The sequence below is a fragment of the Lipotes vexillifer genome, unplaced genomic scaffold (genome assembly GCF_000442215.2).
Source record: "Lipotes vexillifer unplaced genomic scaffold, Lipotes_vexillifer_v1.1 scaffold2225, whole genome shotgun sequence".
In the NCBI taxonomy this organism is placed as follows: Eukaryota; Metazoa; Chordata; class Mammalia; order Artiodactyla; family Lipotidae; genus Lipotes; species Lipotes vexillifer.
The window spans coordinates 902,611-914,850 of NW_006798684.1; the positions used below are offsets into that span (position 1 = coordinate 902,611).

The window sequence follows — 12,240 nt, forward strand, 5'->3', positions numbered from 1 at the left end:
TCATTTAGCATAATGCATTTGAGATTCATTCGTGTTGTTCAATAGTTGATTCCTTTTCATTCGTGAGTAATATTCAACTGTATGGTTATGCTACATTTACTCACTCTTTGAAGGACAGTTGGTGTATTTACAGTTTTGGGAGACTGTAAATAAAGGCGCTATGACTATTCAGATTATTTTCGAGAAAAGTGGCCTATGGCTATCCCAAGCTACAAGGGAGGCTGAGAAAGTATTTAGCTTTTCACCCTCTTTGCAAGAGGACTGCAAGGGAAAAATATGTTGTAAATGGATTTTGGTAGGTAATTTGTGGTGTCAGTTGCAAACGGCCTCTTCTTGGTTTGCTGTTTTAGAGGTTTTGTTTATTCCAGGAGCTTCCTGAGTTTATGAGGTATTGTATGTGTGAACTCAACTTGTTTCTGTGTTCATGTTGATTGGAATTTTTGCTGCGTATAGAATTCTAGGTTGGAAATTAAACTCTTACGGCATTGCTGCACTGTTTTTTAAATTGGGGTAAAATATACATAAGAAAAATTATCACTTTAACCATTTTTATTTTTATTTTTGGCTGCATTGGGTCTTTGTTGCTGCACGCGGGCTTCCTCTAGTTGCAGCGAGGGGGGCTACTCTTCATTGTGGTGCGCGGGCTTCTCATTGCGGTGGCGTCTCTTGTTGCGGAGCACGGGCTCTAGGGTGCATGGGCTCAGTAGTTGTGGCTCGTGGGCTCTAGAGCGCAGGCTCAGTAGTTGTGGCACACGGGCTTAGTTGCTCCGCGGCATGTGGGATCTTCCCGGACCAGGGCTTGAACCCTTGTCCCCTGCGTTGGCAGGCGGATTCTTAACCACCAGGGAAATCCCTAACCATTTTTAAAGTGTACTTTTTTGTGGCTTTAAGTACATTCACTTGGTTTTGTGACCATCCATCTTCAGAAGTTTTTATGTTTCTTCCTCAATGGAAACTCCATACCCAGTAAACAGTAACTCCCCATTTCTGCATGCTTCCAGCCTCTGGTAACCACTACTCAGCTTTGCCTGTGAAATTGACTATTCCAAGTAACTCATATAAGTAGAGTCATAGGGTATTTGTCCTTTTGTGCCTGGCTTATTTTATTTACTATAATGTCCTCAAGGTTCATCCATGTTTGTTGCATGCATCAGAAATTCCTCCCTTTTTAAGGCTAAATAACATTCCATTGTATGTGTATACACCATATATGCTTATCGTTTTATTTATAGAGAGAAACTTGGGTTGCTTCTACTTTTTAGCTACTGTGATTAATACTGCTGTGAACATGGGTGTACAACTATCTCTTTGAGACCCTACTTTTAATTTTTTTTCCACCCAGAAGTGGAATTACTGAATCGACAGTAATTCTACTTTTGATTTTTTTTTTCTTGAGGACCTGCCATACTTGTTTTCCGTAGTGGCTGCACCATTTTACATTCCTACCAGTGGTATTCAAGGATTCCAATTTCTCTTCATCTTCTCCAAAACATATTTTCTATTTTTAATTTTTTATCATAATAGCTATCCTACTGGGTGTGAAGTGTATTTTGTTGTTATAATCGTGTTTTGATGGCATATTATATTTAGTTATATGCTTGGCACTTAGTAGCTCTTCAATAAGTGTTGAGTAAATAAAGGAAAATTACAGTCATTTTTGTCTGTTTGGAAGGTTTATTGTTTATAAGTGGTTTTTGCTTTAAGGTATAACTTGCTCCTAGACATCACATTCTTTAAAAAAAATTTATTTATTTATTTATTTTTGGCTGCATTGGTTCTTAGTTTAGGCACATGGGATCTTTCATTGCGGCACGCAGGCTTAGTTGCCCCACAGCCTGTGGGATCTTAGTTCCCTGACCAGAGATCGAACCCGCGTCCCCTGCATTGGAAGGTGGATTCTTTACCACTGGGCCACCAGGGAAGTCCCCTAGACATCACATTTTGAATTACATTATTGCCGGTAAAATCTAGGCTGGACATAACGTGACCTTTGTGTTCAAATACTAACTGCAAATGGGAAGAGGCAGGTAAAACTACATGTAGTACGGGGTTCCCCAACCCCCAGGCCACAGACTGGTAGTGGTCCGTGGCCTGTTAGGAACTGGGTTGCACAGCAAGAGGTGAGCAGCGAGTGAGTGAGCGAAGCTTCATCTGTATTTACAGCCGTTCCCCATCACTTGCATTACCCCTTGAGCTCTGCCTCCTGTCAGATCAGCGGCAGCATTAGATTCTCAAAGGATCTCAAACCCTACTGTGCACTGTGCATGCGAGGGATCTAGGTTGCGTGCTCCTTACAAGAATCTAATGCCTGATGATCTGAGGTTGAGCTGAGGTGGTGATGCTAGCACTGGGGAGCAGCTGCAAATACAGATTATTATCAGCAGAGAGGTTTGACTGCACAGAGACCATAATAAATCAATTGCCTGCAGACTCCTCTCAAAACCCTGTGTGTGAGTGGCAAGTGAAAACAAGCTCAGGGCTCCCACTGATTCTGCATTATGGTGAGTTGTGTAGTTATTTCATTATATATTACAGTGTAATAATAGTAGAAATAAAGTGGCCAATAAATGTAATGCGCTTGAATCATCCCAAAACCATCCCATCAACACACCCGCCCACCATCCACCATCCGTGGAAAAATTGTCTTCCAGGAAAATGGTCCCTGGTGCCAAAAAGGTTGGGGACCACTGATATAGTAGTAACTACATACACTTGTCCCTTAGTATCTGCACAGGATTGGTTCTAGGACCTCCCTCAGATACCAAAATTTGTGGATGCTCATGTCCCTTATAGAAATGGCATAATAGGGACATCCCTGGTGGTCCAGTGGTTAAGACTCTGTGCCTCCATTGCATGGGACACGGGTTCTATCCCTGGTTGGGGAACGAAGATTCTGCATGCCACATGGCATGGCCAAAGAAAAAAGAAATGGCATGATATTTCTTGAATATAACCTATACACATCCTCCTGTATACTTTAAATCATCTCTAGGACTTCCCTGGTGGCAGTAGTTAAGAATCCGCCTGCCAATGCAGGGGTCACAGGTTCGATCCCTCTTCCGGGAAGATCCCACATGCCGTGGAGCAGCTAAGCTCGTGCACCACAACTACTGAGCCTGTGCTCTAGAGCCCACGAGCCACAACTACTGAGCCTGTGTGCCACAACTACTGAAGCCTGCGCACCTAGAGCCCGTGCTCCACAAGAAGAGAAGCCACTGCGATGAGAAGCCTGTGCACCACAACTAGGGAAAGCAACGAAGACCCAATGCAGCCAAAAATAAATAAATTAATTAAAAAAAGAGAAATCATCTCTAGATTACTTATAATACCTAATATAATGTAAATAGTTGCGATAGTGTGGCAGACTCAAAGTTTTGCTTTTTGAAACTTTCTGAAAAAAATTTTTTCTGATATTTTGCGTGGTTGGTTGAATCTGTGGATGCAGAGGGCTGGTTATATAGTGGTAAAATAATTGCTGGTTAAAATTGGTGATATTTGATATTTTTGTTTAAAATTGCTATAATCATAAACTATAGGCGTTTAGACTGCTTTAGTAAATTGGCTTAAGAGCTACCAGGAAAGTCTAAAATCCTAACGGTTTGTTTCTTGAGAATTTGCATTCTAGAGAACCTTTATGTTTCATCTCACATTTCTTCCTTATCCCTGAATTTTATCCTTGTCGTTTTCTATAATCTGGAAGTTTTGCTTACTGTGTCTGCTTTCTTTCAGATTTTCTATTTTGTGCATACATTATTTTGTATATACTGTATATGATGACTTCGGTGAGCAGTGACCGGTCCAGAGGTGCTCGGGAAAAGCCACAGATTTCAGCGACACAGGCAACACAACTACAGAAACAAGTGGTACAGGTAAGTTTTTGTGGAACTCTTGTTTGCTTTGTTTAAAATTACAGAAATTAAGGGGGCACATGTGCTTTTAATGTTTTCTTTTTTAGGAAACCTGGGATTTTGAAACTTGATTTTAAAAGGTAGGTAGTATATAATAGGAAAGAAAAGATACTGATTCAGGTAACGTGGGACGTTGTTTCTTAACTATTTAATCCTGAACTTTTTCCTCCTACCTGTTAGCACCTAGGCCATCTCCTTTTCTTTTTTATTATTATTAAAAAAAATTATTTATTTGGCTGTGCCTGGTCTTAGTTGCGGCTAGCTGGCTCTTAGTTGTGGCATGCAGGATCTAGAGGTCGAACCTAGGCCCCCCTGCATTGGGAGCATGGAGTCTTAACTACTGGACCACCAGGGAAGTCCCTTCTTTTCTTTATTATTAATCTAGGTGTGTCCCTGGAATGTAATGCGAAAATCCCAAGTATATGGAGAAGTAATACTCTGAAGTAGAGAAATATCTGAATCATACAAGTTTTTAAAAATATTTATTTATTTATTTTTGGCTGTGTTTGGTCTTTGTTGCTGCGCACGGGCTTTCTCTAGTTGTGGCGGGGGGGGCTACTCTTTGTTGCAGTGCGCAGGCTTCTCATTGCAGTGGCTTCTCCTGTTGCAGAGCAAGGGCTCTAGGCACGCGGGCTTTAGTAGTTGCAGCTAGCAGGCTCAGTAATTGTGGCTCGCAGGCTCTAGAGCACAGGCTTAGTAGTTGTGGCACACGGGCTTAGTTGCTCCACAGCATATGGGATCTTCCCTGACCAGGACTCGAACCCATGTCCCCTGAATTGGCAGGCGGATTCTTAACCACTGCACCACCATGGAAGTCCCTGAATTATACAGTTTTAAAAAGCTGCCTTTTCTGGGACTTCCTTGGTGGTCTAGTGGTTAAGACTCTGCACTTCCACTGCAGGGGGTGCGGGTTCAATACCTGTTCTGGGAACTAAAATCCCACATGCTGCATGGTGTGGCAAAACAAACAAACAAACAAAACCTTCCTTTTCTTTCATGCATCGTTACCTAGGAAGAGTGCTTTTTTTTTTTTTTTTTTGTGGTACGCGGGCCTCTCACTGTTGTGGCCTCTCCCGTTGTGGAGCAGAGGCTCCGGATGCGCAGGCTCGGCAGCCATGGCTCAAGGACCCAGCCACTCCACGACATGTGGGATCTTCCCAGACCGGGGCACGAACCCATGTCCCCTGCATCGAGAGGCGGACTCTCAACCACTGTGCCACCAGGGAAGCCCCCTAGGAAGAGTGCTTTAATCTTAGAAAGGCTTTTTTTTTTTTTTTTTAAATTAATTAATTAATTTTTGGCTGTGTTGGGTCTTCGTTGCTGTGCGCAGGCTTTGTCTAGTTGTGGTGAGCGAGGGCTACTCTTTGTGGTGTGCGGGCCTCTCATTGTGGTGGCTTCTCTTGTTGCGGAGCACAGGCTATATAGGCACACAGGTTTCAGTAGTTGTAGCACATGGACTCAGTAGTTGTGGTGCACGGGCTTAGTTGCTCCGCGGCATATGGGATCTTTCTGGACCAGGGCTCGAACCCGTGTCCCCTGCATTGGCAGCAGGTTCGCAACCACTGCGCCACCAGGGAAGTCCCTTAGAAAGGCTTTTAATGAACAAGATCCATTTGTATAAAATATTTAATGTTAAATAGTCCCTCCTTCTCAATTTGTATTATTTTAAATGAAGTGAGATAATCCAAGTAAAATGCTAGCTAAGCACAGTACGTGGTACAGAATTGAGCATTTTATACATGTTGTTGATTAGATTGGCAAACATTTTTTCAGAGACAGTATGGAAGTAAGTAAATAAACCATATGCAGTCTATCATAATTTCAGATTGATGATTTGACGGTACTTTGATAGCTAATTACAGGTACTTTTTTTTTTTTTTTTTTTTTTTTTTTGTGGTACACGGACCTCTCACTGTTGTGGCCTCCCCTGTTGTGGAGCACAGGCTCCAGACGCGCAGGCTCAGTTGCCATGGCTCACAGGCCCAGCTGCTGTGCGGCATGTGGGATCTTCCCAGACTGGGACACAAACCCGTGTCCCCTGCATCGGCAGGCAGACTCTCAACCACTGCACCACCAGTCACAACCACTGCGCCACCAAGGAAGCCCTACAGGTACTTTTTTTAACAAGTTCCCTGTTGACCTTAAGGGACATAGGAGATGGAGTCAACTCAGTGGTTGCATATCTTCCAGTATAAGGTTAGCCTTGTATTTTGCTGCTATCAACAAACATCTTTTATTTAGTGTTTGCTCCTAAATACACTTACCCTGGTAGGTACTTATTCACAACTGACCGAGAAAGACTGGCTATTGTAGGAAAAATTTGGACTTTCTGTACGGAGTAGGCCTTCTCTGTATAGATGAATGCTTAAAATGTTTGTTTCATGAATAGCCTAAATACAAGTTATGAGTAATCATAGGTACAATCCTGCTACAGTCAAATATAAATTAAAACATTTTATTTTGTTATTTATCAAATCAGTAAAGATTAAATATTAAAAGTGAATTGTTGGGAATGTAAACTGTCTCCATCTTCCACCCAAATAAAATCCTTGGAATGATTTCCAGAGAATCAAAGTCTCCGGAATGGAGGAAGGAGGGCTCCCTTCCTGCCAAGTGTTGTCCCTAATCGTTTTTCCATTGGCCCTTTGGGGATGGTTCATTTTATATAATTAGAAGAAAAAAGCTGCCCACTGAGCTTTGAGAAGGATTCCTAGACCCTTAGATTTCTGATTTTCCTTGTAAAAAAAAAAGTTTTCTGAGAATTTCTCAAAGGAGTATTAGTAAAATTGTCCATGTTCATTTATCCATTAACCCCATTCTGGGAAGTACTTCCTAAGGAAGCAACCTGAAATTGGGGGTGGGTTGTGTGTGCTTCATTCCACAAGATGCTTATCGCCCAATTCTAAATGTGTAATGGTAGAGGTGTACTGCGATACCCTATGGAGGTAGCAGGATGTAAGAGAAAAACTGCTGAGCTCTTTTGAATCTGAATAAACCTGGGTTTGGGACCTAAGTTTACCACTTTACCAATTAGATGTATTACTTAAGTCTCTTTGAACCTCAGTTTAAAAAAAAAAATGCTTGGAGAGTTAGAGAAAAGTTTCAAGAGTAGTATACATAATTCTCGAATATCCTTCCATATCCCCCCAGCTTTTACATATTTACCATGTTTACTAATTTATCCTTTTCTCTCTCCTTCTACAAAGGAGAAACTACACACAGCTTTTCCCCTGAACCTTTGGAGAATAAGTTGCAGATATGGTGCATCTTTATCCCTAAATACTTTAGTGTGTATATTTTAAAAAACGAGGATCTTATTTTACGTAATCACAGTACAGTTATCAAAAATCAGGATATCAACCCATCTAATATAACCTGTACATTGTATTCATATTTTCCGGATTGTCCCAATTGTGTCTTTTTAGCTAATTAAGTCCTTGATCATACATTGTATTCAGGTGTCAATTCTTTTTAGTCTCTTTTTTTAAAATAAATTTATTTATATATTTATTTTATTTATTTGGCTGTGTTGGGTCTTTGTTGCTGTGCGCGGACTTACTGTAGTTGCAGGGAGTGGGGGCTACACTTCGTGGGCTTTCTTTAGTTGGAGCAAGCAGGGGCTACGCTTTGTTGCGGTGTGCGGGCTTCTCATTGCGGTGGCTTCTCTTGTTGCGGAGCACAGGCTCTAGGCGCACGGGCTTCAGTAGTTGTGGCATGCGGGCTCTAGATTGCAGGCTCAGTAGTTGTGGCTCATGGACTTAGCTGCTCTGCTGCATGTGGGATCTTCCTGGACCAGGGCTCGAACCTGTGTCCCCTGCATTGGCAGGTGGATTCTTAAGCACTGTGCCACCAGGGAAGTCCCTTTTTTAGTCTCTTTTAATGTGGTCTCTGTTTCATGACATCGATGTATTTGAAGAATATAGGCCATTTATTTTGTAGAATGTCTCCCAATTTCAGTTTGTGTGATATTTTCTCATGATGAGAGGGGGGTTATTCATTTTTGGTAGAAATACCACAGAAATGATGATCTTTTTTTTAAATTAATTTAATTTTGGCTGCGTTGGGTCTTCGTTGCTGTGTGCGAACTTTTCTCTTGTTGCAGTGAGCGGGGGCTACTCTTGGTTGTGGTGCGTGGGCTTCTCATTGTGGTGGCTTCTCTTGTTGTGGAGCACGGGCTGTAGAGCGTGCGGGCTCAGTAGTTTTGGTGCACGGGCTTAGTTGCTCCGTGGCATGTGGGATCTTCCCAGACCAGGGCTCGAACCCATGTCCCCTGCATTGGCAGGCGGATTCTTAACCACTGCGCCACCAGGGAAGTCCTGATGATCTGTCCTTAATGCATCATATTATGACGTATAGGACATAGGTTTGTCTTATAAACTCGTAATCAGTTTTGTCATTTGATTATCTAGTATCATGTGGGGAGGTAAAAAACTCCGGTTTTTTAAAATGTAAAATGAAGTATGGTAATATTGAACTTAAAAATTAAAGTTATTTTATGAGCAAAAATGGGCTTATTTGGGAATAGCAGAGAATTGCAATTCAGAACAAGCAAGCCACGGCAAAAACCATAGGCAAGGGACTTCCCTGGTGGTCCAGTGGTAGAAAATCTACCTTCCTATGCAGGGGATGCGGGTTCGATCCCTGATTGGGGAACTAAGATCCCACATGCCGTGGGGCAACTGAGCCCGCGCACCACAACTACTGAGCCCGCGTGCCGCAAACTACAGAGTCCACGTGCTCTGGAGCCTGCGCCACAACCAGAGAAGAGAAAACCCGCATGCCATAACTAGAGAGAAGCCCGTGCACCGCAACGAAGAGCCCACGCGCCACAGTGAAAGATCCCGCATGCCTCAATGAAGATCCTGCGTGCCACAAGTAAGACCCGACACAGCCAAAGAAATAAAGAAAAGAAAAGAAAAACAAAACAAAAACAACCATAGGCGAGTCCCAGAAACAGAGGAACCTTATTTTATAGAGGAAGAGGAAGTTGGGAGGGGTTGTTTGGAGCAAGTCCATTAGAGAAAAGTGAGGTTCAGGGTAATAAGGGTTTCTCATTAGCTGAGTTGCTGGAGTAGTTGATTTCTTGTAGGGATGCAGTGTACATCTTTTCCCATTGGGGCCTGCAATGATAGTTTTTCCTGTAATTGACCTCTAGTGGTACTGCATGAGAGCTTCCCCTTCTGGCCTCCTGATTCCATTTTAGCGAGGTTTCCTGTTACAATTCTCACAATATTTACTTCGCAGGATGGTTGGAAGGAATTAGAAATTGCATAAGTTGTGTTCAGGTAGTGGTAGCTTTTATTGTATATTCCACATAAGTTATGAAATGATTATAATATTTGAAATTTTGATGGAAAAGGCCCGGTTATTGAATGGACCCAATATTATAGCACAACTGTTGAAACATTTAAGAAAAAAGACTAGTAGGCTATATTAATAATGCTTATCTTTGGATGGTGGGCATAAGGATGATTAAAAACAAAAAATCCTACTTCATTATATTTTCCAAATTTACTGGGTGACAGATCCAGCACAAAACATTTGGCTCCACTAGAAAAGCTATGAACACATTCTTCATTGTGAAAGTAGCTTTAGCTCCTTATGAGCCAAGTGAATGAAAGAGAGATCCAGAGAAAGAGAGTTAGTAATGCTATTTTTCTTGGCAAGAGTTTTTTTCCACTTGACAGTTGTATGGTAAATGTCACTAATGTTTGTTGTAGGGGAGGGTGTATAACCTTGTTAACTTACCCCTTGATTCTGCTTTTTCCTCTGATTTCACAAACTGTACAGATCTCTTGATACATTCTAGAGCTCAGCCTGACAACTTGCCTATCATACTCTAATTTGTTTGGTGCTTTGGTTTTCGAATAAAGTAATTTTCTCTGGACTAAGTCAGCAAAGGAAAAAAATATTTAAAGTTCTGATTTAAAACGTTTTATACTTCATCACTGTGCTATGCTAGTATTGCAATACTGTACTTGTTAAACCACTGTCAAGTGCATCAGCTGTGCTTTCAGAAGTTATGTCTAGGTGGTCTGTAATCTCTTAGGAATAAAACAGATGATGTCACTGAAGAGAAGTGCAAAGAATCACAGTATTTAAGCTGAGAAAGCTAAGTCTGAATAAATTAGTAATTGGTATTTACCGTACATATGGTAATGAATAGTGACTTCACGCTTAGAAATGTGTGGGCACAACAGAAGCAGCCGCATAGCACAGGGAGATCAGCTCTGTGCTTTGTGACCACCTAGAGGGGTGGGATAGGGAGGGTGGGAGGGAGACACAAGAGGGAGGAGATATGGGGATGTATGTTTATGTATAGCTGATTCACTTTGTTATAAAGCAGAAACTAACACACTATTGTAAAGCAATTATACTCCAATTAAAGATGTTAAAAAAAATAAAATGAAAATAAATAGTAGAAGCCCTAGACTGTTGTCTACAGCAAAATGCTGTTGGTAATAACTATTCTGCTTATAATCTTTACTGGAAGTCTGTCACTGGAAGTGACACTGGAAGTCTGAGTGTTTTTCTTATTAATATTTTATAAGATAATAGAATCGGGGAGCTTTCTTTGTTTCTGTAATTTGTATACATTTCTTTGTTTCTGTAATTTGTATACATTTAGGAAGCACAGGCAATTCTCTGGCAGTTTTTAAGTTTAAATATTGCTGCCTTTAGAGCTGTTATTGTAGTTATCTTTCCCTTTGCCCTATTACTTTTAATTGATCCTACATCCCTTTTCAGAAAGATATTACAGCCAGAGTTCCTGGCTTTGGTGTATCTTATACTCTGTGAAATTTCTATATGCCATATTTTCTGTGTGAGAAGTCTTGAGCCAGGCACATTCTTCTAATAAACATCATACAGTGAGTGAGTGAATTTCTACAACTGGTTTGCAGTTCACTTTCTTGGATTTTTTCCCATTTATTATATATGTGTGTGTGTGTGTGTGTGTGTGTGTATTTTTTTAAATTGAAGTATAGTTGATTTACACATTGTTAGTTTCAGGTGTACAGCAGAGTGATTCATTTATATATATATATATATTTTTTTCATATTATTGTCCATTATAGGTTATTATATCAAATACAGTTCCCTTTTTCTTGCAGTAAATCCTTGTTGCTTAACTATTTTCTGTAAAGTAGTTTGTATCTGTTAATCCCGTACTCCTCTAATTTATCCCTCCTCTGCTTTCTTTCCCCTTTGGTAACTATAAGTTTGTTTTCTATGTCTGTGAGTCTGTTTCTGTTTTGTATATTGATTCATTGCTATTATTTTTTATTTTACTGGTTGATTGACTGATTTATTGATTGATTGCTGCACTGCGTGGCATGCGGAACTTCCCTGATCAGGGATTGAACTCACACCTCCTGCAGTGGAAGTGTGGAGTCTTAACAGCTGGACCACCAGGGAAGTCCGGTATTATTTTTTAGATTCCATATGTAAGTGATATCATATAATACTTGTCTTTCTCTGTCTTCGTTTATATTTTTTATTTTAGCTCCTGTTTAACATCTGTGTTTTCCCCTTCTTTTCCTTTGCTTCTCCCTCCCTTCCTCCCTCCCTCCCTCCCTCCCTCCCTCCCTTTTTCGTTGGGTCTTCGTTGCTGCACGCGGTCTTTCTCTAGTTGCAGCGAGTGGGGGCTACTCTTCGTTGCTGTGCACAGGCTTCTTATTGCTGTGGCTTCTCTTGTTGCGGAGCACAGGCTCTACATGTATGGGCTTCAGTAGTTGTGGCACATGGGCTCAGTAGTTGTGGCTCACGGGCTCTAGAGTGCAGGCTCAGTAGTTGTGGTGCATGGGCTTAGCTGCTCCACGGCATGTGGGATCTTCCTGGACCAGGGATCGAATCTGTGTCCTCTGCATTGGCAGGCGGATTCTTAAGCACTGCGCCACCAGGAAAGTCCCTTGCCCTTTCTTTTTGACCTTCTTCCAGACCTCTTTTTTTGATCTGCTGAAATTTTCCCCCCTAACATTTTATTATGAAAATGGTCAAATATAACAAGAAGCTGAAAGAGTTGTACAGCAAATACCCATACACTCACAATTACCTTTTTTTGCTGTATTTGTTTTACCACATCTGACTAGCTATCCATCATGCTATCTTATTTTTTTTTGATGCGTTTCAAAGTGAAGACATCAATATACTTTACCCTTGAACACTTTAGCTTATATATCATTAACTAGAGTTTAATATTTATCTAGGTTTCTCTTTTTTTAATATGTGAAATTTACATAGACATTTTTTTTTTTTTTTTTTTTTTTTTAAACATCTTTATTGGGGTATAATTGCTTTACAATGGTGTGTTAGTTTCTGCTTTATAACAGAG

The 12,240-nt window shown here is 41.0% G+C and overlaps 1 protein-coding gene across 2 annotated transcripts in view; it reads left to right on the forward strand.

The window, feature by feature from the left end:
- Nucleotides 1–3,770: 3,770 nt before the first annotated feature.
- UBAP2 (ubiquitin associated protein 2) overlaps nt 3,771–12,240 on the forward strand; it is an 85,743-nt gene continuing 77,273 nt past the window's right edge. For both annotated transcript variants that reach the window (XM_007470782.1, XM_007470783.1), the window contains exon 1: nt 3,771–3,869. In XM_007470782.1, coding sequence (XP_007470844.1) covers nt 3,771–3,869 — 99 coding nt within the window. The remainder of the gene's footprint in view (nt 3,870–12,240) is intronic.